The 27,396-nt window shown below is 40.9% G+C and overlaps 2 protein-coding genes across 2 annotated transcripts; one reads left to right on the forward strand and one right to left on the reverse strand.

The window, feature by feature from the left end:
- The first annotated feature begins 1,143 nt into the window (after positions 1–1,143).
- On the forward strand, positions 1,144–13,114 carry rab11al (RAB11a, member RAS oncogene family, like). The gene is made up of 5 exons (XM_059339459.1): positions 1,144–1,469; positions 5,557–5,752; positions 6,547–6,740; positions 10,110–10,190; positions 11,893–13,114. The coding sequence occupies exons 1-5, from the start codon at positions 1,430–1,432 to the stop codon at positions 12,030–12,032; spliced, it is 651 nt and encodes a 216-aa protein (XP_059195442.1). The 5' UTR covers positions 1,144–1,429; the 3' UTR covers positions 12,033–13,114.
- A 1,070-nt stretch (positions 13,115–14,184) lies between these two features.
- mex3a (mex-3 RNA binding family member A) lies at positions 14,185–26,639 on the reverse strand. Its single transcript, XM_059339458.1, has 2 exons — positions 26,109–26,639; positions 14,185–22,874 (listed from the first exon to the last, which is right to left on the reverse strand). The coding sequence occupies exons 1-2, from the start codon at positions 26,527–26,529 to the stop codon at positions 21,721–21,723; spliced, it is 1,575 nt and encodes a 524-aa protein (XP_059195441.1). The 5' UTR covers positions 26,530–26,639; the 3' UTR covers positions 14,185–21,720.
- Between the last annotated feature and the right edge of the window lie 757 nt (positions 26,640–27,396).

The raw sequence follows: 27,396 nt of genomic DNA on the forward strand, positions 1-27,396 counted from the left end.
GATTTTTCTCATGCTCTGTGCCATAAATCTGAACTTCAGCTACACTTACAGACACCAAACTGATCAATTTTAACTATTCTGAATGTGTTTGTTTGTCAATATCATTTATACCCTGTTAAACAGAACATTTTGATCCTAAAAATGACAAAAATGTATTTTTAATGGCTTTTGACAGTATTTCTGATGTATTAAAGGGATATATTCCAGTTTCCTTCTGCAAACAACTTTGAATTGAATGTATGAACAAATTAAAACAATAACTGTGAAATTTGCTTTATACAGTGTTCAGATTTATGCCCTGGAAATATATGCAAATTAGTGCATATTTAATGACTTCACACCTCGTTTGCAGATCTTAACATAACATTTCAGAAAAAAATGCAAAAATAAAATATTCTTAAGTAAGTAAAAAAAAATCCCCTTTCCACCTGCCCTTAATCAGGGCCCAGGGCCTGCATAAACCCCCAACAGAACAAAGAAAGAAAGTATTTTCTGCTCCATTCTGTGTGATATCACTACATCTGTCCTGTGAGTCTGTAGTGACACGTGTTGCATTGAGATATTTGTGATACCGCTGTTTACCAGCTGGGCTTTCCTGCCGCCGCTGCCGTTGCTGCTGCTGGTAATTAACCTGAGGCTCGATATACCGTATATATATTTTGTCTTTATTGACTATTAAGGAACATTACAATCATGAGGTCAGACAAAAAGAGATTACAAGAAACAATGAGAGAGAATACGAAGTACATAAAGTCTGTGCATTCACAGATAATGATAAAAAAAATTGTATAGTGATTAGAAATTAAGGTTATACATTAATAAGGCTGTCAAAATATTGAAGAAATTGTTATTTTTTTTGTCTTTTACAATTCTGAGAGATTTAAGAAGATAGTTGAATTCAAGTAGAAACACCTTAAACTTTGGCTTAGCTTTGAGAAATCTGTGTTTGTGTATAAAGAACTTACAAGAGAGAATTAAGAAATTGATATTACCTGTTGAGGCTTGGGGCCTGATACGTCATCCCAACGGCACAAATCATAACCGGCAGCATGGCGGACCAATCACGTCCACGCTTGTGACAGCTGTCGATCAGCGATTGACCATTAGGGAGCGAGCAAGGGGGTGGGGCTAAGAAACTGACGTGACGTCGCAGCCTCGGTAATGGCAAGTGACAGAGGGTGAGGAAGACGAGGTGAAACTTTCAGCGAACTAGTTGCCGTTGGTTGATTTTGTTAAGCTTTATAACTGCAGCAGTGTCACTTTCTTTCTACTTTGACAGGCGTTATTATCGTTTGACTGAGAACTGACCGTGTTCCCTGTGAGGCTAACTAGAGTCGTGAACGGTTGGTCGCGAAGTAGTTAGCAGAAATACACCAGAAGTTTGTTCGACTTCAATTTAAATACGTAGAGACACCGACGAAGAGACGCTATGACCAACAGAGAAGACGAATATGACTATCTTTTTAAAGGTGAGTGGCTGTTTATCTTCTAGCTAGTTAGCTAAACTTCGACACCGAGCCTTCACCTGTGAGCAACTGTCATTTGATGCCGAGTTGTTGAAGGTGTTGCCCTCGTAACAACAAGGTGTACGACGACATCAGACGGGAGACAAAGGCACCTGCTGTTCCGCTCTAACTTTGACTTGAATTACGAAACGGTCTCACAGCCCCGTACCCGCATTATTACAACACACAGGCAAGCTTATTATAAGTGCTCTTAATGTGTTAAGCAGCATCTGCAGTAGAGTCATCTTGCAGGCCGATGATGCAACCATGATAGGATGCGGGGTTGGTCAACATCGGGGTCATAAACTGTAACAGGACGATAAATCAAAACAGCCTCCATCAGACTTGCTTCGAAAAGTATTGTCGCTTAGTTTTGTACCTGAGGAGCTTATGGTGTACTTGAATCTACATACAGGTCTTGACACTTGAGCAAATAATCTCTTCCTTTGTCACCTGCTCCATTTTAGACCCCCTTAACTCTAAAAATTAACACCTATCTAAAACATTATTAGCCTTATTTTTTAGAGAAGAACAAGCTTGCCAGGATCCTTAAAATGCAGAAACGCTATCCATCAGTCATCTGGTGTAAAATGTGTGTAGTTTTGTACCTGAGGACCTAATTGTGTACTTGTAGTTTAAATCTACATATTTGGGTTGACACTTGGGCAAATAATCTCCTAATTTGTCAATAACTGCTATCACCCACTCCATTTTTTAATAGATAACCTTACTTTTCTCTCAAACATAATGAGCCTTATTTATAGATATGATCAAGCTTTCTTAGTGACTATATATTTTTGCCAGTCTCCTTAAAATGCAGAAACACTTTACCACAAAGTGTCACCTGGTACAGAGCTACTGTAACTGTATACTGGGGGTTAGTTAAAAGTTCCCATATGTCTATCTAGTACAAACAATAGTTTATAGTTGTTGCTCGTCATAAGTAAAGGAGAAATGGAGTGCTCATGGCCTGTTCAAATATAGAACACCAAACATGCATATGTTGTCAAACTGGAAATACCTGCATGAAGTGTGTGTATGTGGCCACTGTCCCTGAGCATAGAGAAGATGAGATTTACTTACTCACTCACCCACCCTCTCGGATAAAGTGACATGACTTCTGGTGACCAAATAGCAAATTTATCTGAATCATGTGCAGCGGTGCAAGGGCACTGATAAGGTATCGGCTGTCTTCAGTCTTATGCTTTAACCAGGAAAGAGCCAACATTATTGTTATGGCTCTCCTTTGTTCCTACAACCTCCTTTTGTCCCTTGCTGTTAGATAGCATGAGTCAAGTTGGGTGAGCTGTTGGTGAGTCACATAAACCTTTCCCTACTTGATGGAGACAACAGCTCAGGAAGTCATCCTGCTGTCTTGTCAAGGCATACCTCTTTTCTTTCTGCGGCTCATGTTCAATTAAGTGTTTTTCATACTCGCAGCTTCATGTCTGGTTTTTCGCCCTAGGCATCTGATTTTGGTGTAAAGTGTTATACGTTAAAGCCATCTGCTTCTTTTAGTGTATATCCTTTTATATACATATATTTTAAAAGTTTGATGCATTTTGATGCCCTGAACTGATAAGAAAATAAATATACTACATTAATAGCCTTAGCCAGCATGACACACTGCTTAAATGCCACATCAATGGAAATGGTGAAATTGGACATGTGATGGTTATCTTTTATTCATTTTACAGGGATTCAGGAGATTATATCAATGAATCTGACTGACAAGACAGACAGGCTCAGAGTCCTAGTGTTATTTCGTTCCATTCTTCATTCCTACCTACAGACAGTCAGAGGCTAGGCTTCATGACTGGGTGCAGTGTTGTGTCATATAATGGAGAGGTGTCATATCTTTTTCAGCGGAAGAATGCAACAATAGGTTAGTGAATGGGTGTGTAACGCAGCCATGATATTACCTGCTTAATAGCAGAGGACCTGGGAATGGTTGCATAATGATTTTTGTCCTCCGCCCAAGATCTTTTGTCTTTGTCAAAATGGAGAATGGCAGGGTTACCTTTTCAGGCATGTAGGAGAGCCACACTGTCGGTGAGTGAAGTCCCCATAGGATCCCCATTTTTTGATTATTGCAAAGTCTGAAAAGGCCTGCCCTTTATGTGAACAGGTTCCTACTTGTGTCTGTTACACCACAGACCAACTTTAGTTCACAGCTTCCCTTTAGGATGAGCAGTATTGCTTAAATGCAAGTGTAGACATAGTGGTCCGTTTGTTAATGCAGTTTCAACATTCCATAACAAGTTCCTATTTCATAATAGCAGGGTGGTGTGCTGGTGGGGAGTTGGTGTGGTTGGTTCCTTTTGACACACTGACTCACCTGAAAATTGTGGAAGTAGTTTTCTGACAAACACTCACCCTAATAATGCCTGCCTTAGTACATTTTAGGAGGGGGTCCAATGAGAGACGCAGCAATTGAAGCCTCTGTTTTTATCATCATGATTACACACTTTAGCAATGAAGGAGTAGCTCAAACTAAAAACTACCTACAAACTGCACTAAAGTTTGTATATAAACCAAAACAAGGTAGTTTTTTCCAAGTAGGGCTTTGGCGATTATGGATAAAATCAAATATCACAATATTTTTCTATCAAATACGCAGGCCATATTGTAGGATGAACTAGTTGTGCTTTAACAAAATATTTACACAATGAGATTTTTGGTTAGTTGATCGTCAGTAATGTGGAGATAATGACTAAGTGTTTAAGGGCAAATAATAGAACAGCAACAACAGTCTGATAAGTTCAAAAAATGACATCATTATACTGTAATGCAGTCTTAAAAATCAGGAAAAGGCACGTGCTGTATTGCAATATTATAATCTATTGTATCTATCTATCGATTATAAATCTAAGACAAAATCTAAGATCCAGTCTTATATCACAATCTCAGTATAATCGATATATTGCCCATCCCTTTATCCAAGTGTAGTCATCGTTAGGGATGTTAGCAGATTTCTACAGATTTTTATGCTCTATTTCAGAAGTGTAAAATGGTGGCCATATTAAAGGGAGAGTGCAGGTATGTTTTGAAGTGGGGTTGTTTGAGGAACTTATCAGTAGTGAGTATATTTACCTGTTGTAGATGGTGGTTGGCAGACTCAGTTTGGAGAAGCCAGCAGGAGTTCTCCAAGCTGTAAAATGTATTTAGCCGCCTGAAAAAAAGTGTGCATTGGTGTTTTAAAGGAACAATTCGTAATGAAACAAAAGACACTGATTATATTATATATATATATATATATATATATATATATATATATATTTTTTTTTTTTTTTTTTTTTTTTGTCAAAGGAATCTGGTGGCTTTGAAGAGGGCATTGATGGGTATATGGCTGACATCAAGGTGAAGCAGTGATACCATGTATAAGTACCTCATGCAACCCCACTTCAAAAAAATAAAAGCAATTTGGAGAAAGTGCCTGGCATTTGCACAAAGCAGGATTCTGGTTATTGTTAGAGTGAGTACTCAGGTTTTAGTAGTTGATGCTAAACATTTGTTTTAAAAAAGACATCCCTCTTTTAAAATGAGCAGGACAAGTTCCTTATACAAATTGATGCATTGAGGATAGAATATGATTTATGTCTCAGTGCTCTTGATGATAAATAATTGTTTAACTTATTTACAGTCAAATACTGTCATGACTGAAGTACATTTGACAGGTGAAATCTTCACCGAATCACTGATTTCACCTGAGCTCAGTGTGCGGGTGTTTCCTGAAGGAAGCAGATGGTTGTAATATTTTGTGAACTCAGTGGGAGTCCCCTGAGTTTCTGCTCTACCTCAGCTGGGAGCCACACACGCGTCATTGACGAGGCAGGCTATCTTATTAAAAATGAGAATCAAATTTAATTTAAAAAAAGTCAAGCCAACTTTCAGTGTAACGTCTTTGTGGTTTAATGAAGTGTGACACCAAAGGTCTGCCATGATTTGCCTTTCCAGCTGCAGCCATGAAGTATGCTGTGCTGCTCAAACACAATTAATCTATTCTGACTGTTCCTCTTTCTTTATCTGAAATCCCCTTTTTTTCCTGCAGTGGTGCTTATCGGAGATTCAGGTGTGGGGAAGAGTAACCTGCTGTCCCGCTTCACCCGAAATGAGTTCAACCTGGAGAGCAAGAGCACCATCGGGGTGGAGTTCGCCACACGCAGCATTCAGGTAGAAGGCAAGACCATCAAGGCTCAGATCTGGGACACAGCTGGACAGGAGCGATACCGAGCTATCACTTCTGCGTGAGTACAGTTCATCCTTCAAGCCTTTGTGGAAGCACCGTTACACTGTGGTGCACAGAATCGCCTCCACATATTGGCAGATATACCCACTTCACCCAAATGCATGCTCACTTCCAGACAATAATATATATTTTAATTAATTAAATCAAGCATACATGCAGGCATGCACTGCTGTTAATAAGCATGTTGTTGAGATAGATACATACTAAGTACAGGAACTTACGAGGGCCTCTTTTGCTTCCTTTTTTGTCATAACTGTTAATCATAGTCACGTGAAGTTGAGCTGCACTATGGATGGTTGGAGTTGTTGGTTATAAATGTTTTTAAACTTCCTACCAACAGTGACCCTCCATCCAAGAAGTTTGGGATGATCATTAAAATAGTTAGAAAGCGATATGAAATGATTAGCATTACAAAATGCTGCTTTTTAACTTGGGCCAGGAACTGTTTTGTTAATTACAGCTTCCTCCTCATCTGTCCTTCAAGTTTCCTTTCCCAAACTTTTTCAGTTGTCTACCTTTATGAAGTAACCAACCCTAAGGCATTGGCATGTGCTGTATCAAGCCCCCACAGGCACTGACTAAGCAAGAGCAGCCAGTCTTTAATTAAAACAAGTAACGTCATTCAGTGGCATGAGCTTTGTCTGTAGTATTTTTGGCTTCACTGCTTGATTTCTCGTGTTTCTCAGGTTCAAAGCTGGCTGAGCCCATGTGACGCACCCACAAAGAATCAACAGGCTGTGACAAGTGGATGACTCCAATTTGATTATGTTCACCTCCTCTTGCGTATTTCAGGTACTACCGTGGGGCAGTTGGAGCTCTCCTGGTTTACGACATCGCCAAGCACCTGACGTATGAAAATGCTGAGCGCTGGCTGAAGGAGCTGCAGGACCACGCAGACAGCAACATAGTCATCATGCTGGTGGGCAACAAAAGTGATCTACGCCACCTAAGGGCGGTGCCAACAGACGAGGCCAAGGCCTTTGCAGGTATTGTCACTGTGATGGCGTTATAGGCCTTTAGGATGCCAAGTTAAAGATGTTATAATGAGCATAGGTAGACCCTAGCTGTTTTATTTAGGTTCTTAAAGGGGCATGTAACTCTAAAATCAAAACCACGTTTTTTCTCTTACGTTTAGCATAGTGCTATTATCTATCTATCTGGATTGTTTTGGTGTGAGTTGCGGAGTGTTGGAGATATCGGCCATGACGGTGTATGCCTTTTTCTCCATACGGGACTATGTGGCACTTTGCTCACGGTGCTGCACAATATACAATTTTGTTTTTTGTCGGTGTTGTGAGCAGTTTTGTGTAGGAGCTATTTTCTTTCTAGTACAGTTCCTACATCAAACTGCTCACAAAAAGGTCTTGGGTTATCTTGAGTAACCAGGTCATGATTTCTGGAACGTGTTGCGCCTGACTGATATGGCATATTTGAGACTTATACTAAAATTCGACAGTTACCAAAATATAGCAGTCAAAATATTGAATTGTTGAGTTGGAAAGAAAACAGACCTTTACTGTGTGGATTTTCCACTGATATGACTCTGCAAAGGTGCTCAGGGGGCTAATTTCCTAAACAAATAACGAAAAATAATATTAAACAACAATTTACATTTGCATACAATGTATTGCATTGTCAACAAATTCTACAAATGAACCCTGTATACATAACATACTAATAAATAAATAAAAAAAGACTAAATAAACATCAGTACTGTATGTTCAGTATTTGTCAACTACTGACCATTTAACTAAAGAATAAATAAAGAAGAGCTCCACATTACATTTGGTTCCATTGCATTTGAGAGAAGGTTGGCACTCTATGGCAGATATCTCCAACATTCAAAAACCGAACCAAAGAAATTGAAATTACTAAATATTCAGGTAAGAGAAAAATATGTTTTTTTAATTTGAGAGTGAACTTTTGCAGACAGTGAATTTAATTCATGCTTATATTCATGCCATACCTGTCCTTCCAGTTTAGTTTGTACTGTTTTGTTTTTAAACCGTCCCTGAGCGTTCATTTCCCACTGGGAACACCTGTGTTATTAATGTTTGCACTGTGATACTGTAAGGCGTTCTACATAAATATGTCCACCAAATGTCCTTGGCCAAAGTGAAAACATATAAGAAAGCACAGCACAAAGTCAGAAGGACTTGATTTAAATTAATTAAACTTCCATTTATCTCAGCCCTCAGAGAATTTCAAGGCTTTGTTTCAGAGCAGGTTTATTTGCAGTCAGCCTTGAAGTATAATTTTGTCAACCTTTTGACACTCATTCACTATTATTTTAGAGTAGTTGGGCCACATGTTTACTCTTAACCTTGAGTTTATTGGCTTGGGTCCGATTCAGTGGAGCACCTGCTTTGACTGGTAAATGACTCTTTGTAGGACGGCCTGTAAGAAAGTCCTTCCTTTTGAACCATATAAGAGTAAGAAAGTAAGAAATTCCCTTTCGTTGCTAAATAAATAACATGTGTAAGTTTCAGTGCATTTGATTAGAACTGGTTTGTTTTTCAAACCTAATTTATGAAGGCTCATTTACATAAACACCATGTGATGGACACATGCATGCAAAGTGTAAAATGATGCCACGACGGCTCCAAAGAACACGACAGAGACAGTGGACCGATCTGATCTCTCACTTACAGCACTGTAACAACTAATCCCTCACCTTTGATAGTAATGATTTGTATTAAATATATATTTTTATTTATAAGCTCCTCTATACTGTAGGATTGTACAGATTGCAAAGAACAAGAACAAATTAAGAAAGTGAAATATGGTTATACTGAAACAATTTTTGATTTGATGTATTGATTGCAGTTATTATATTGCATATGATCATTTGGGGCTGCAATAGTAATTTTTTTTTACATTACAGTTTTAATTTATTAATTATTTTTACGATCAATTGCTTGGTCTGTAAATTATCAGTACAGTCTCAACAGTCAAAACAGTAAAACTCAAACCTGTTCTATTGACTATCATGATATAATGAACTAAAAAAATGGCAGATTAATATTCTGTTGACCACTAATCAATTCATCGACTACTCGTTGCAGCTTTGTTATCATTTACTAAGTAAAACGAACCAAATATTTGTAAGCTTTTTTCATCTTTGATAGGAATTTGGCCTTCACCGTTTCATGGAAGTCATTTTGACATTTCATAGTAAATAAAAAAGTCAGCCTTAATAGTGACACCTAACCTTTTTACAACAATGACAAGCTGAAATGTTTGCAGTGAAAAAAAGGACTGTTTTATAGATTTACAGTTCCTTATTGCGAATAAATTTACAGATTAAACATGCCTTAGTCTACAAATGTAATTTAGGGTGACAAACAAAACAAATCCCAATTCCTGTGAAATCACTCATTTTCCTGTGTTGAGACCCAAAATGCTTTCACTAAAGGGCACAAAAACATGAAGAACACATTGGCCAGGGGTCGTTAAATTTTTTTCTAATGAGGGCCAACTGCTAGATCTTTCAATGACAGTATTTATTTATATAAAAAAAATAGACCTATTGTTCTTATCAGTCCCGTCTGTCCCAGTCCTGTGGGAAATAGTAAAAATGACCACCAGCCAACTGGAATCCAATGGCCACAGTCATGAAAAACTGTCAGCCTCTTATGTGTAATACAGTTGGGGTTTACCATTTCATTAATTTATATTTTTATAACCTTTTTTTAACTACAATTTTTAACTGTATTATTACATTTTTTTATTTATTAGCAGCTATCATCAACAACAACAACAACAACAACGACTAAAGACAACTGTCACAATTTTTTATTGAAATATGTTAATTAATTAATAGTAGAAAAATCACTCCTTTGCATTGCATCAAGAACTAAAGATACGTTTTTTTTTTTTACCACTTGCCAGATCAGGCAAGTCAGTCACTAGATGTTCTAGCTCGACGTGGTTTTTATTTCATCCTTATTGTTGAGCCCTGACGGCAGCACAACCTTTTTAAATTGAACGTGTGTCCCTGCAGACTATTATTTGCTTACAGAGGTCTTTTTTTATAACACAAGTTTTTAAACATTATTGCATTTCATGAGATTGTAGATATACTTTATAGAGCTGAACATTAAGCTGTCACACAACCTATTAGATTTTCTATAATTACAAAGTAGTTCACTGTGAGCAATCAAAAAGGAAGTGGTTGAAATTACTTTATTTCTGGGGAGAACCCTGGAGTGAGTACATTATGTCGAAGAAATCAATCCCTGAATCAAGGCAGCGTTGATGCCAGTACAGTACAATACAGCTCATTTCAGTGTAGCTATAAAAGTTGAAATGAATGCAGAACTATAACATGCATGTTTTGCATGTTTGTTTTACAGAGAAGCATGGCTTGTCTTTCCTGGAGACGTCAGCATTAGACTCATCTAATGTGGAGCTGGCTTTCCAGACTATTCTCACAGGTGAGTGAGTTTTACATTTGTTCTTTTGATGTTCTGTGTTTAAATCAAATCATAGAATAAAAATATGTTTGATCTTAAAGGGCATGGATGACTAAAGCTCCTAATGCTCATCTAATGATAATGCTGTATATATACTGCATATTGATTTTTCTGAGTGTTACATTTCTATTCCGACTGGGAGGGTTTACATAACAACAGTCATCCTTTCCCACTAGATGGCAGCAAAACCCATCTTATCAGTTCACCATGCCCATCACTTGTGTGCAGTCTGTGGGCAAGAACTCCACCTGAATCTTTTCTTAGGTCAAAAATATCAGTAATTGGCACAATGAAAGACCACTCAGCCAATCAGCCCCTTGGTGAGAGCTGCTATGAAGATAGGAAATCACTAATAGTCTTTGTTCATTGTCACAAATCCACTTTGACTCACTATATTAAATGCATCTGCTCAAGGGAGAAATTCTCATACTGTTTTACAGGTATGTTTTCTCAAGTAAATGTCTATGAGCAGTGCCCTCTGGGGGCATACATGATGTTTGAGATTTGGTAACATGGAGAAAAAACATCTGTTGTGACTGAGTGACATCTGTTGTGACTGAGGAGTGGCGAAAGGGGCAATCCAACAGTGAGTGGTGCTTCCACTTCAATTGCTCCGGGGGCTATCAGTCTGCAAGGATGCGCCACTTACTGTTTGTATTCTGCTTCTGCTTCATGTTCAATTCCCAGACGGGTCTGCTGGAGCCGTTTGAGCCACTCTGCCCACACCACAGCTTTATCAGTAAATTCAAATTCATAAAAAAACTTGAAACCAACAAGCCTCATTGAGCTAACATCGCTAATTAGCTCGTTAAGGGAGGAGAAGAGAGGAAGTTAGCAGTGCATTAGCAGGCCAGTTAGAGCTGAACTTTAGACCCAGTGGTGCAGAGAAGATGTCACATGTGTAGATATCGGCTGCAGACAGATCCTAGGTCAGAGAAGGTCATCCTGGTGGGTTAAATAAGTGCAGCAGCTGGTGCTGTTTAGGGTCTGTAGTAATGAGTCATAGTTTCACCACCTGACATGTCACGTCAGCCAGGAGTTTTGTTTGGCTTTCAGTCTTCTTGCTTCATAAGCAGTTTTTATTTCAGGACTGTTTTGTTCCACATCTGGCTGTAGTTTAGAGTTAAAGTATGCAACAGTAAGTCAGAGGAGTGTTTGCACTCGTCCTGCTTTCCTCTCTCAGGCTGATCAACTGACTAGGCCAATGGCATCTAAGCCAAAGTTTAGGGAAAATGCATTCAGAAATGCGTGGAAGCAAATGTTGGTGACGGATAAACTGCAAAGGTTAACCTGTGTGTTTGAGCAGCTCTTGTCTGCTAAATATGAAACTGTATTGTATTTTCTTACCAGCATGATCATGGTGGGTCACAGGAGCAAGACCCACAATGTATTATATTTATTTAGGCATTGCAATTTTAATTTAAACTGTATTGCATATTGAAGCATTGGGGAATGCCTGAAATGAGACTTGGTACTGCCACATGACATAACGATGCCAGTTTAGGATGGAAAGAATCCTTCAGTGCTGCCAGGAGTCTGGATAGAACAGTTGTTGTTCAGTTTTGCCATGCTGTTTGTCCTTATCACAATATGTCCCACTGTTGGCTGGATTTATAGGCATCTACACATAACTCATTCCCTTTCACCCTTCTCTCCATCACAGCCATCTACAACATCGTGTCACAGAGGCAGATGTCAGGGCGAAGCGACTCAGACTTCTCACCAGCCTCCAACGTAGTGCCCATCACGGTTGAGCCCACCCAAAACTCAGCCAGTAAGGGTGTCTGCTGCCAGTCCAACTGAGACCTTACCACTGACCTCCTTCACCTCCAGGCATTTGGAGAAACAGACAGATAGACAAACAGAGACAGACAGATGGACAGGGAGAATGGAGAGACAGGTAGAGATAACCACTTCACACAAGGACACTTGTACTGGGGCTGATTTGGTCTTTTGTCTGGTTAAAAAACGTAACACTGTACGAAGAGGGGACCAGTGAAGGAGGGACAGTAAAGAAGTTTAGACGGGGGGTGTGGTATGGGAGGATTAGTATTAATGGAAAGAAAACGGGTGAGATGCACCTTACCCAGTGCATTAAGCTTTTGAAAGCGGTACATGATCAGAACTGATTCACAATCTAATGAAAAATTTAACACATTATGAGGTCCCTTTTGTATCTCATCACGATTTCTGTCTTTGAAAACTGTCCTCCCTTTTGAAAGCTCTATTTTACAAGCCAGTAAATGCTTTCTCTCAGTTTCCAACCACCAGGATATTGGGCAATAAAAATCCACATCCAGAAGACTGAACTGCAACCCCTCTGTCACCACCATCATTCCCATTTTCCTCTAAATGTATAATATTTAGAAAATAATGTCCCTTACAATATTTATTGAACACTAGATTAAGGTCTTGTTTGGCCAAAGGGTCTGTAATTTAACACTATTTGGTTCTAATTTTCCACACTGATCGCTTTGCAGCAAAGGGAGCTTTCTTGCTTTTTGATGCTTTTGCCCACAATCATATCTGTGTGAAGAAGCTTGAAAGGGCAAATACCCCTCACTAATGGAGGAACAAGGGCTTCAAGTCATTTTTTCCTAAATGCACATGCTGGAATTTGGTCGAAGTTGGTTGGTTCAAGTTGTGTTCCACCAGACCACTCAGAGCAATAACATCCCTCCCTACCAGTGACATGTAATTTCTTTTTGATTGCTTTTGATCTTTGTTTGGAAGGCTTTCCTGCTCTGTGCACACTTTGTACTCTGCAGATGAGTCATGCTCTTGCAGCTATCCCATCTCATTTAGAGTTAACGCTGTGCAAAGCTTGCATTGCTAGTGAATGGGTTAACTGCCTCACAAGTTGGTGAGAAAGCAGTATGGGCTCTTCTGATGACTGTTTCACCCCTGCCCCAAACCTTTAGGGTGCAGTGGGAAAGATTAGAGAATTGGTGTAAATGCATGGCCAACCCTGTGCTGCTTCTGCTGCCTGCTTGCTGGGATAGATAGATGGATGGATGGATAATGTTTCAGGGGATGAGGTAGTGAGGGCACTCAGCCCTGCCCTGCTCCTGTGGTCTCTGATGTACCCGAGATGGCTTGTTTTACTGTAAGTGAAATCCTCCACTGCCTGCTACCTACTCCTCTCTGTATCTCTCTACACTGTATGTAACTGGAACAGGACTCTGCCTTCTGGGATCTCCCTGAGGTCTGCCCTCGCTCTCACTTGTCTGTATTTCCTGTGGAGGGGGCGGGGGTTGTATTCAGGAGCCTGGATTGGGTTTGTTAGTATCTAATAGTTTAATAGATGTGGAAAAGGAGAAAGGATGGTAGCGTTAGGAGGGGCTTGATTAAATCCAAAGGTTATGCACACAGATGGTGTTTATCCTGGTTATGTGTTTCCACATCAACACTGACTTCTGTTGACTTCACAGGTCTTAAACTGGGTGGTGTAGGTTAGGGCTTTTTAAACATTTATTCTAATATATGTATATTTGGACTGCATATGTATAAATAAATCTCATTTGTTATAGCCTGCCTCTTCTCATGTCTCTTAAAGATGCTTTTAAACAAAGGCTGCATGTAGCAGTAGTAGTTTTTTTTTTTTTCATCAATGAATCTGGTAGAGGGAAGAATGAATTAATCTATTATATAATTCTGAATGTCCACTGTAATTAATATGCTCTTTGATGTCATGATGAAATTAGTCTGATCACTTGGATTAAAATATAAATAATCATCATCAACAAAGGATCAATTTAGCCATAAAAACTCCCCTTTCCAGTAAAAAAAATGCAATTGGTTTCAATTGGAGATCATTTCATTTTTGTTTTATTAGAAACATTTACAATACATCTTGAATCTTGGAAAAATAACAAAGAACCAGAACTAACATGGCGCAGATACAATAATAATAATAAAAATGTCTCCAAAAAATGTAATTCACAAAAAAACATGTGCTATAACAAATAAACCTGCAATATCACATGCCTTTTAAGGGCATGGCATACTGTAACAGAGTTCAAAGACTTCTTTTTTTTTCCATCCATCAAAGTTGACGGTCAGCCACTGAGGGCCACATTGGCAACCCTCTTTCACTGTTCACAGAGAAACCAGAAACTAACGCCAGCTGATGCTGGCCCAAAAACTAATGCACTACAACCACTATTAGACCGGTATGAAACACCTCTACTGTGCTGGAAAAATTGGAAACGCTACCAAAGACAAACTGTCAGACTGTATTGGCCTCTTTGGAAAAGGTTGCGAGTTTCACCAGCGAGCACCACTTCAGTCCCCATCCTTTACATGCAGCAGAAAATGTGCCAACGTAGTGTTTTTGTCAAGTTTTTCTTATCTGTATCAACTCTTAGACAAACTAGGAACTTCAAGTTAATTCATATGAGGTGCGAACAGTCTTTCATCACTAACAGGTAACTGAGAAATCCAACTTTGATGTGGGGACTGAAATGGTCTCTTTGCCTGGCTCCAAACTCATGTCAACTTTCCAGTTTCCAAAGAGACTCCAACTATGAAAATCTACAGAGAAGAAACAGCCCAGGTGCACTGATGTTAAAGGATAACACAGGACCTGCACCATTTCTCCTGTCTAAGTGACCATACAACATACATGCAAGCTAGTACGGTAATGAACCTGTTGTGTGTATATGTGTGCATCTAGTTACATAGATCTACTACACAGTGCGCTGTTGTCCTCTCCTAGATGCCTCCGCTCGATTTGCACTCTTCACCTAATTAACACATTAGGGAAAGTCTTTCATAAAGGCTTCCTTTAAGCTGATTATGCCCTGTCGATCACAAACTGTCCGAGTAGTAGATGTAGAAAATGTATGAATGAAAGTGTGTACAAGTTATGTGCGACCCCACTGGCGAGAGGGTCACAGCTGCCTCATTCATTCCAAGCATTGCAGTCGTAACATGTTTTATATAAGTAAAAGCGAGTTTAGATTACAGAGGAAATGAGTTATGTGTTTCAGTCAGTAACATGGGGTTAGTTGAAGGGGGAAAGGGGTTACAGCAAGCAGCACTGCACAAAGAATGCTGATGCAGGAAAAATATATAATTGAGGCACAAAATTGATGCTCTGTGACTAAAATATCTCCAAATTCTAAAAAATATTATATTATTTTCTGTAATTATTCCATTGTGAATGCACTGATGTTAAAGAAGTGCATGACTGAAGTTAAAATTTCAGCTATGGGGAACTCTCATTCCACTTACTTCATTCAGCATGAGGTACATGGAAAAGGCGAGCGTCCATAACTTTCATAAATAAAACTTCTAAACTTCTTTTCTCATTTTACTTATTAGTAGAAACTGACCTCCCTGTGTTTAGAAATATATTAACTTCTTGTAATTTTAATTAAAAAACAAAATGTCTTGAGGTTACTCATAAATATGTTGCTTCATTTTTTTAACTTTTCATAAATAACATCCAGATACTGACTTTTTTTTTCCTCTGCTTTCTATGAAATAATAACCCATGTTAGCAAAATAGATTTGAAAAACTGTAATATGTTTTTTTTATTCATTTTAAGTTACTTTCTATAAATGTATGTGGAAGAACTCAAATATAGTCTACGTTGAAAACCTGTCGCAAATTCTTTCCAAAAAACAAACAAAAAACTTAAAGCTCACTTGTAAATTGACAAAACAATAAGCATAAGGAGTGCATTGAGTTGAGTGGTCTTTTTTTTTTCCTTTTTTTTTTTTTTTTTTTACATTCAAATGCATTACTTGCTCAATGTGTGATTTTTAGACAGGTTGGTACAATTGCTTAAGTGCATCCATTGAAAATAAGGATTTCCTATCACTCCTTAAAAGGGATTCTACATAAATGCATAAAGACCTTTTCATATCAAGAGAAGAAAAACATCAACAGTTTCTACCATTACTATAATAGTAAGCTTAATACAATATTGTAAATAATACTAACAAGAACTTAATGCATCAAATGTCACTGTGAGTCACCCCACCCTCCTTTGTTGCTCCACTGAATTAAAAAGTGTTTCATACTGGGTGAGTTGGACAAATGAAACTTACACCTTAGCATATTCTTAAGAATCATAATTAAACTTTATGTATCAATTAGTTAAACTACACGGTAAATATATAATTTTAAACCGATGTTCACTTTAAGGTCTTAAAGCTTTTTATACACTTCAGGTATCAGGCTGCTGAATTCTTTATGCGATCTTAACATTTTTTTCTGATAAATCTTACCTACTGTACTATATTTTACTAACATGCAGTTAAACTTAAGGATACAGTTAATGGCTCTCCAAATTATATTAACTAAAACCACAGTGTTGTTTTGTTCACTATCACACTGTCACCTTGTTTACATCTAATCCCTTACAGTTTACTCTGAGGGTCTTAAAAATTTGAAATTCAGCCTGAATTTTCACCGGCTTGTCATTGTCAACACAAAACCTTCTCAGTCTATTTTTTATTTTATTTAGATCACGTGGGCAGTCCCTCTTTTTATCTGAACTTTTCCACATCGGGCAAGATTTTCCCTGGACTGTTTTTCTCCCATCAACCTAACCATGACAATAGAAAACTACTCAAAGGACTGTGTAAGTGCCAGGATGTGCTTTAAGCTGATCTCTTTGGGGAGAAGTAAGTCTGTTACCGGCGCCTCTGTAGTATTAAACTAATCTTACAACACTGAAACATGATATGCCTTCATTTCGCAGATATCGATTGAGTGGCCTCTAAGACTTTTGGGTAAACAGAGTAATTCTAGCTATGAGATTATTTCTTAATAATCCTGATTCAATAAACTCTCAACCAAGTTGATTTTAATGCTAAAATAAGTTAACTCAAGTGGCAAGTCCTCTCCTTGTGTTTTGTTCTTTGGCTACGTCTGACCTTTTTCTTTCCAAAACAATGCAAATAAAAAAGTAGGTGCAAAACAAGTTAAAATAGAGCCTTGAAATCAGAAACCTTTTACTATGTAAACAGAAATCATCTTAAGATATGCTATAAGTAACACGTCTGCTCCTGTAACTTAAAGAAGAATGAGGGTAAAGACAACACGAGTGGCAGACACAGTGCTGTCCCACCCTCCTCTTCTTCACTGCTGTGTTTTCTGACCAAAGCCTTCGAGACGTCAGTCTGTCATAAGCAAAGTCACCAGCTCCTGCTTTTTAACAAACAGGACAGACCTCGGTGCTTATGCTCTGGTCTTTTGTTTGTTTGTTTACACTTGACGGATCACTTTTACAGCGCAATGAGATTTTCCTCTAAGTCACAAAAAATTGCAGTTTCATCGTTTCAGGAGAAGGAATCCTTAAGTTTGTCTCGACCCACCCTGTGATCTGATTGATATTCAACGTAAAAATAAAAAATTAAGCAATCAAATGACTTAAGACCCTGATGAACACAACAAGAACAATTACGTATCCTGAAACTGTTACTAATTAAGTATATCTCTGTTTCTACACTGGCATGAATCCACAATGAATTTTAAGCAGATATGAGACATAAATGCAGCAGTATTATCCTAATAATCAAGGTCAATTTCTGAATAGAATATTATTTAAAGAACTGACTAAGCAGGCTTCTCTGTTTATTGTCCCAGTATAGTCCTATTATTGCTTTTCATCCTAATATACATAGAAACTGATTTATTCATTAGGGGTTATTACAGATACTATTCATTCCAGTTTTTATTTGAGATTGGATTTATACATCAGCGGCTTCATAAAGGCTATTCATTATTACAGTTTATAGTAGTGTCTGGTTAATTTCTCATCTATATATTTGGATGAAATACTAAGTTAATCAGTTTAAATAATATTTCTTAAATGTATGGATCTATCTAATATACTATTATAGTCAAAAAGGATGATGGGACGCATATATAAAAGATTTACTCTCCCTAAAACTCAGAGACATTTTGAATTCCATATGCTAAAACATTGACAATGACACCCTCAGCTTGTAAAAATAATCAAAACCTCACTTTAGGCGGGCCTTTGTCAGGATGTTTGTAACTGATACACATACTGTATTTACATAGATGCTCAGAGTGCTTTCCCATAAAGTACAATACTCATTAACTTATACAGCGTCTAAACAGGGAGAATCTCCAATAAGCCCTCTCTTCATTAAACCAGTGCAAAACTCAACCAAGTCATCAGCATTGACTAAATGGATGAGAGGTCTCCCAAATTACCACTAGTACTACTGTAGTATTAAGAATAACAAGAACCACCATAATACAAAAAAATGATAGGGAATCCTTATGTGCATGTCTTTCAAATTCTATGAAATGTATTTCACCATCAGTGGTCGGTTTGGTATTAATCAAATGCGCATGTTTTGTAATAAGGTGCTTTACTCTATATTTTAAGTAAAGTGTTTTAAGAGCCTAATTTCTTGAATCCCTCTAATCCCCACCCAAGCAGTTTGATTCACATTCTTTTCTCCAAAAATAAGTACTTTAAAAAAGTTGTTTTCAGGGGGCGCGGTACTATCAAAGGCCAAAGTTGCTACCTTGTATGCCAAAAATAATGGCAATATCTTAATAAAAAATATTAAGGCAGAAAATAAAATAACAAAAATACTAAGTTCAAAGAGCAGTGTCATACTGCCTTGAATTTGACGTTGAAAGCTTAGGCCAAACCACTGTGCAATTCCTCCATCCATAAAATCATAACTATTATTTATTTCTACATCTGATAGATTTCAGGGTACTTTTTTGCAAGTACGGTGCTTTCCCTGCAGACTATATGCAATGCAAGTGGTCCGCTTCATACGTTGTTGTTTTTTTTTCCAAAAGGAGGGGCTTTTGTGTCCTGTAAGACACAATCTGTAATTGTTAAATTTTTTTTTTTGGAGACAGAAGCCGAGTGGAATTGTTCTTCGATACAACACACGAGAGGTTCCCTGTCGCCACTACTGGCCCACATGTGACAACTCCAAACCTCCTGCAGGACTTGAATGATCAATACAATTGCCCGATCTGCACGGTTTCATTTTTTTGGAGCATACTTCTCTCTTTCTCTAGCCAAAATGAACCCCCCCCTACTCCTCCTCCTCCTATCATTCAACAGCTTTAATCCCTACCCCCATCCGCTCTCCTCTAGCCCTCTGAAATCCCCAGGCTGGGGCTAAGGCAGACGCAGAGGGTGTGTAATTTGATTCAGCATGAGTGCTGGTTAAATGGGGCGTTTCCTCTGCTTTCCTGTCAATTACAATTGTCTGATTTCATTCTGGAAGCTCAAAGCGAGGGGGGGGCTGCCATTGGCTGAAGCCGGGTGTCCATAGTGAAGGGGCAGCTGCAGGATGTCCCATACAGTAGCGAGCTGACACAATCTGCACTGGTGCTATGACACAAACAGGACCCCATCCAAATTTCAGGGCGGTGCTGTTGAGGAGTGGAGGAGGAGTTAATGCTGCACCCCGTGTGATAATATCACGCAATCTTTCTTTTATAGGGTGAATGTGTACATATTTATCATTTTGGAAAGGGTATATGGCAAATTACCATTGAAAACAGGTAACTGGGGTGTCCCCTGATAACTGTAGATAATTTATTTTGCTCCTAAGCCTCCCCTCATTTCACAGGCGCTGCCGAATTCAGCTTGTGTCTTTCAAATTTTGTGTGTGTGTGTGTGTGTGTGTGTGTTGGGACAAAAGAGGCCCCCTCTCCCCAGTAGGGATAGCTCAGAGCAGCAGAAAAGGAGAGGAAAAGGGGGGAGAAAGGGGCAAGAGGGAGTGGAAGGAGGGGGTCCTATTCGCCCAGCTGCATCCAGACCATCCAGCCCCCTCTGTGCTTGTAACAGTGGGGCGGGGCAGCAAGGGGCTCGCTGCGGGACCCTGTCGTACCCCTCATACAGCTCCAGGGTCCCCACACGGTCCGCACCTGGACCAACCCATTTGCCTAATTATCAATGAGTAGATCCAGGCCGTGTCCGAGCGCTCTGCAGCCCACGCCGCTACCAGGCCCAGACAATACGCCCCACTCAGAGAGGCCTTCGAAAGCAAACGATCAAACTGTAAGCAGGGGGAGACATAAAAGCCACTCCCAAAGAAAAGAGAGAAAGAAAGGGGGCTAGGCGAGACCTCCAACTCGGGGTCACAGCTACAGTGTGCCATGAAACACCTGCTCCTGTACAGCTTTGCTAATTACAGGGGAGACAGCTGGCCCCTCAGAGCTCACACATAATGCTGTTAGTATTGGGGACGTGGAGTAAGGATTACTGATTTGGGACTGTGTATTTCATAGTGTCAACTATTTTAATCGGAGTCTGCTGCTGATTCAGGAAACATTTTAGAGTTTTACTCGGCTTCTGTCCATATACTAATTGTCCTCTTTATTTACAGTGCACACCTCAGAGAAATGCTTGTTGACTGGAGCTCTTGCTGTGTCCTATATCGTTCAGCGACTGTGGCCAAATGACCACACAAGACAATAAAGCGCGGTTAAGGTGGCTTTGAAACAAGTCCATTGGGGAGACAGATATCGAGAACTAGCCAACTGGATGAATTCCAAGGCTTTCGGCCTCACAAATTAAATCAGTGCTTTAAGCCAACCGAGGAACCACATGCTTTTCAAGTGCCACGAGGAGCAAGCATTACTGAATCTTTTCAACAAACTGCAGTGACCAAAGTGTAATCAATGGCTACTGGAAAGAAAATATTACTGATACTTCATACAACTTTTATCTACCTCTGTGGATGATGATACCAATAAAATGCAACCAATTATCATAAATAAATGATCTGATGTCCTATCCCTTTTCAGCATCAATCTGGTTTATAAGACTTTATGGTATAAGAATGAAATAAGGGGGCTGTCTTTTGTTTTCGATCGCAAGGCTTGAACCAATCTATTCACATTTTCACTTTGCTTAAATTAATATCTATGTTGGACCAATTATATGAAACCAAAATCACAGTAAAACTGAAGGCTGAATTCACCTTCACATCAACTCGCGAAAAAATTTCAAGGTATGATTGAAAATCCTATTTTAGACCAAGATGATTGTAAGGTGCAATGAAAATTCTAGGTTTGTTTTCCTTCTAATAACAACATTGACTTTCTGGGTCAGTCAGGTGCAGATTGGGTACCTCAACAATCATCATCTTCCTTCCATATAAACCCACTTCATGGTAAAATAAAAATTTGAATAATAAAATGTTCACATTACTGTCTACCTCTGCCTACACTGTGATTCATGAATGAAAAACAGCAGCAGTCAAAAAACTGAAAATGCAAGGTACTATACTTCTCTTATAAACAAAACTTTTATAAAATATATATGCATATATATATATAAAAGAAAAACTTAAAAATATTTCTTATACTTTTTAGTAAAGCAAGCAGTGCCTTCTAAAATATCTGCTTGATTGTTTTTAAATTTTCTGAAAAACAAAAATGTGTATTATAATAATAATCATAATAACAGTAAATAATTATTGAACAAACACTGACAAAACTAATGATAAAAACTGATGTGGTTCCTTAAGAGAATATTCGGATGGCCTGTGTGACCTGGGTGTGGCACACTGGGCACTCCGGGTGGTTGAGCTCACAGATTCGGATGGCACACTCCATGCAGAAGAGGTTATGGCCACAGGGCACCAAGGCAGCCGTCACTTTGCTTTCAAAGCAGGTCATGCAGTCCCGCACAGTGGCCGGTGGCGAGTCCGGCACTGGCAGACGGCCTGGGAAACCCTCCACGGCTGAGGTGGGCTCACTGTGGGCACGGCGGGCCTGGGCATGAGGTGAGCCGGATACGGGCACAATGCTGGTGACTGAAGAGTTGTTGTTGCTTCCACCTCCGCAGGACTCGGGTAAGCCAGGGGAGAGTCTGGTCAAGGGGAGCGGGAGGCCTCCAAAGCTCTTGGACCGCTGCTGGGCGTAGAAGGCCACCTGTTTGGGGTAGTCGGGGTCGCCCCAGCTCTGGGTACCCTCTGATCCAAAATAAGAGCAAGGCTTCTCTCCGGAGCTGGAGAAGTTGCTCTTGTTGTAGATTCCCCCTCCCTCACCTCCTCCTCCCCCTCCCCCTCCAACCATGGCATCTGAGAAGTTCTGGCGGTAGCTGCTGGTCAGAGGCTTGCGCTGGCCCCCCTGCAGCCCCCACACCTGCTGTAGCCGGCTCTCCAGACCACTGCTGCTGCCCGCTGGGCTGCTTCCACCATTCGGGCCCAGGCAGTCATTCTCATTATTGTGGTCGTGCAGGCCTCCTGTTCGGAAGGCGATGTGTGCTTCAATCTCCTCGCGAGCCCGCTCGGCGTTGCTCGGTGACCCTGTGATTTCAAAGACAGGGTCGCGGTCTCGACTGGGAGTGACGATGTAAGTACAGGTTTGCTGCTGGATGCGTTTGATGGTGGAACCTTTAGGCCCCACTACCAGCCCCACGACACGGTATGGCACTCTCACCTGAATGGTGGTCTGACCTGGCAAAGGTGTGGGCGGGGAGCCACTAAAGGACACTCCCAGCTTGTTGCGAGATGCCCGGAGCATGGAGAAGTGCTCTGCAGCAGAGATGATTTCACGGCGGGCCAGTGCAACATCCTCCTTCCGGCCAGTGATTAAGAACACAGGCTCCTCTCCTCTAACGGGGGTCTTGATGTAGGTGTTGGTCTTGGCCCGCAGGGCTTTGATCTTGCAACCTGCAGAGTCAACAACATACAATTTAAATGAGTAAATATGAAAAATCAGTTAGATTTTGTAACTGAACACATGTTATCAACAGAAAGCCTCAACATTCAGATTTATCACCAATTATGACCAGTTTAACTTAATATGTTGCAGGTTTTCACTGGCAAAGGATACACAGAGTAATTACCATGATTTATGAGGTTTCCAGCACTTAAGCATTAGTGTACTTATTCAGTCCACTTATTTATTAGCTCTAAATCAGACACACATCTTACTGAGAGATACATGGATGGTGCAGAGGTATTGGGCAGCATCGACATGTTTTGGAGGGCTGGAAGCTGATGCAATCACACCCTGACCTCTCCTTGAACTTATGAGACAATACACTAAACCCATTTATGCTTTGTTTTTGGGCCATTTATTGCTCTACATCTGCCCTGTTTCTGATCAGAGTGTAATAGTTTAGTCTATTATGAGCTTTTAGTGGCTGAGTCTCAATGTGAGAGAGTGCAGGTTAATGTTATTTCATGACAAATTACCTGACTTTATAATGGGACAGAACAGGACATACAGTAAATCAGCAATTATTAAGGAGGACTGTCAAGTACATTTGAGGTCAAGAGGAACATGGTAACACTGTTTATATTCTGCCCAGTTAAGAATGCATCAAGCATCACTCGGGTCAGTTTTCATTCAGAAATTCAGGCTGCTCTCTCATTAAGACTTCCACATTTATTGACGACTTAAACATGCCTTTCTCGTCTCGACCATTCCTTAAAGAGACCGACGCATCTCTGGACAAACAAGAACCATCAGGCATCTACTAAGTGGACAAATCTGAGCTCATCTTACCAGGCTCCAGGTGCTTCATATCACACAGCACATCATTGCATTACCTATCTGAAAGGCACAGCAGCAGGTATCAAAAGGTTCAAAGACTCCTTAAGTTGGAGGACGAATGATGCTCTAATGCTACTAAATAGGCCCACTTTGTTCAGGAACACTTACTTCTCAGGCACCAGAGGTAGGGACAGAGGGATAGTAATGCTCTGAGGGTTTAGTATTGCTCATACCTAAAATCTGAAAATGCCCTTTGTGGCCATTGCCTGGTATTAGACTAATAGACCTGTTCGTGCCATGGGGGATCAAAGAGCAATTGCCAAATTCCTCTTCTCAAACTATATTGCACCATTTAATTAGTCCAAATTAACGTCTCAATTAAAGAATTATCTGTAAACAAAATAGGCAAAGATTAATTCATCGCTACTGAGAAATTAAGGTCACTGGAGACAAATTTATTTTGCAACCGTTGAAGTGTGGCGTAGAAGGTGTCTGTGATTCAAAACAAAGCCACCCTTGATCTGAGGAGCTCCGGAGCATCCTCGGGAATCAGTGCCTGTGACTCTGACAGGAGAAAACAATCATATCCAACCCTTTCTCCATAGCAGGATGCTCTGTTTGCCAGATTCACCAGGCGGCCGGTGATACACTGTGCCGAGAAGAAGGGGGTGTGTACGCAGCGCCAACTAACGAAGGGCCTAAATCAAAAGCAGCTCATCTCAAATCCCCCCAAATCAGCACTTCTTCTCGGTCAAGGCAAAAGGGCCCTCTCGCTGCACTTGTGCTCACTGGATCCACCCTCCGGCTGTCTTCAGTTACCCCATTAAAATTCAAAACTTACACTTCAGAGTAAAGAACAGGAGCCACAATGGGAGACAAGGGGCACTTAGCAGCACAAACTAAATCCACGTTACCACAGCAGTGGAGCAAAAAAGGGGAGTATTGCTAGAAAAGAAGCCATCTCTACTCCTCTGAACCCCCTGTGACATTATTCGAAACCTGTTTGTTGTTGTTGCGAGGTAAATCAGGATTTCTGATGGTACCTTACCCACCCTGCAGTCTTTGTACTTCTCTCAGACCAGCCCCCCTATTTCTCCCTCTCCTGACAGGCAACCATGTGGTATTGAGAGTGTGCAGTGAAGTGGGGCTCATGAGGAGCCCCTTGTGTTGAGCTCCAAGGCGTGACTCCCATTCAGCTTTTAGATGCTATACTGCCCTTCCGTCCCCCGTCCTTGTTTTTCCTGCCCCTCTCACCCATGGGTTCATCACAACAGTTAACAATGGGTGCAGCCACATAAACACCACCACCAGGCTGAAGAAGAAAAATCTACTTCTAGCTTCAAAACCAACTTGGGTTCAAGCTTGTTAGAAGCTCAATATGGAACTTGGAGAGAATGAAAATCCCCTGACAACATTTGACTGCAAATAAGCACAAACAACAAAATATTCTGTTTTTTTGTTGTTGTTTTTTGTTTTATTTTTAAAAAAAAGGACTCCCACCTCTTGGTGCAACTTCTCGCTGAGTCACCCTTTAAGGCCATCCCGTGTGCCGAGCAGCAACACTGTCTTAATGCGCCCCTCCCCTCATCCCCCGACTTTCACACCTTTGTTTGACAGCTGCTGTCATTCAACTTCCAAGTCTTTGTTCGGTAATAAAAAAAAAACCTCCAACTGTAAGAAAAACGGGCTAGAATGTGTAACTGTCTGCAATTGAACTTTCCAACTCCCCTCATTTGAAAATACTAAAAAAAACAAGTGGACCACGCTTGCTCCATTGTCCAATTGTGTCACTGGGGCAGTGCGCAACATAAACAACGAGCTGAATAAATTTGGAAAGAGGCAAAACATCTTCCACCATTGAGGCCAAATGTGTATATTTGGTTATTTTCTACGCCACGAATTCAAAGTGATAGACATTCCTCTCTTCGCCAGCTGCACGTTGCCTTTTTGAACAGTCTGGCGCGTCTCAGACGACAAAGGAAGCAAGTGCTCTCCGTGCTCCAGTGTGTGTCTGTGCGCTGACATTGATGGCGTGGATGTAGAATAATTCACCCAGGAGGGAACGGGTCTCTCTCTCTCTATTGCCTCTGTGCAACAACAAAAAAATCACTCAAAAGCAAAATAAACACAAAGCAGCCACCGACTTGTTTCAATGTATGAGTGTAATGATGAGTACACGAGAACTTGCTAGCAGAAAAAGTGGGAGGCTGATGTCTCGGGGGAGTACAAAAAAAACACGCGAGCACACACACACACCACTCCCTTTTCTTTGTCAAATAACACCAGGTAACAGTTAGAGAACAAAAAACAAAGCACACAGGAAACCACGGCGGGGATAATGCAGCATTGCTAGTGGGGTAAAAGCACAAGTTTGGAGGGAAATAAATTGCAAGCCAGCGGTTTACCTTGTCTCCCCACTATTTCGGCCACATGTTCAGAGCTGGGCACTGGGACGCATTCTGTTATGTTGCAGCCTCGTCCTTTCGTCTCACTTGAGGAGCTCTCATACAGGGCGCACAACTTGCTTTTCCCTTGCAGGATCGCCGAGTCCCCGCCACCTCCGACGTTGTTCGTGTGGTTGTGGTGGTTGTTGTTATTGTTACTCCGGTCCTGTACTCCTGTTGTTGGGGCTCCGCCGCCGTCCTCGCCTTCCCCGAGCCCCAGCAGAGACAACTGGCCCAGCGCGACCCTGAGGGCACGGGAGTCGTCTTCCTCCTCGTCGGGCGGCACAAGGAGACCTTCGCCTCCGAAGCCGGAGCCGGCCAGATCCCCGGCGTAGCCCCCATTTTTCTCCATGATCCCTGCTAGAACCAGCAGGCTAGGCATGGCTAACAAAAGAGTGTGTGAGACAAAGACAGGGGAAAGAGACTGGAGAAACAGCACCCGTGCCGCCTCCTCCTCGCCCCCTCCTCCTTCCAATTCCCCCCTTTGCGCTAGTCCCTCCCATAGACCGGCCCCCTCTCTCTCTATCCGCCAGACTTTCAGTACAGTAGTCTCTCTCCGAGCTCCAGGCAAACGGGACACAAGGCCGTCTGCACGATAGATGGGGCGGGCGATGTGTTGCTCCACCCAGTCTGGTTTACACAGCTCCCCTCCTCGCCGAGACAAAACGAGCCGCCCTCCCGTTGTACCATTCCGTCTCAGGTTCCCAAGCCCGTGGCATCCCAAATCAAGCTGCCTCCCGTCACCTATAGAAAAGAAGAAAATACCTCATCGTTTACCTCCCGCACTGCACTCGTATTTAACGCAGACTCGTCCACAGCTCGGCTGCAGCGTAGCCTGAAAACCCGCATTTCGGTGTTACTTATGTAAGAATAGCCATCCAGGATGTAAACAGTCGCGTATCAAAAGGTGCAAGTACAGTGCGCACATGGTCACCCATAGTGCCGCTGCTGAAAAGATGATGTCAACTTTATCATTGAGAGATTAAAAAAAAAAAAAAAACGAGCAGCTCTTGCATTTTATGAGGGGGATCGTGGACCATCTGACATGCATTTTTTGGGAAGTAAAGGAGTTTGTGATATTTGGGGAGAGGAAGGGGGGTTCCGCCCACCTCTAATGTAGCCGTGCTTTGCGGCAGGTCACCGCGTTGTTGTCTCCGGCGCCGTTGCGCATGAGGATGTTATGTATAGGAGGGAAAGGGGGTGTCTGGGTGGGTGGGTGGGGGGCTGTATACGAGGAGGAGAAGAGAAA

The sequence above is a fragment of the Centropristis striata genome, chromosome 8 (assembly GCF_030273125.1).
Source record: "Centropristis striata isolate RG_2023a ecotype Rhode Island chromosome 8, C.striata_1.0, whole genome shotgun sequence".
In the NCBI taxonomy this organism is placed as follows: Eukaryota; Metazoa; Chordata; class Actinopteri; order Perciformes; family Serranidae; genus Centropristis; species Centropristis striata.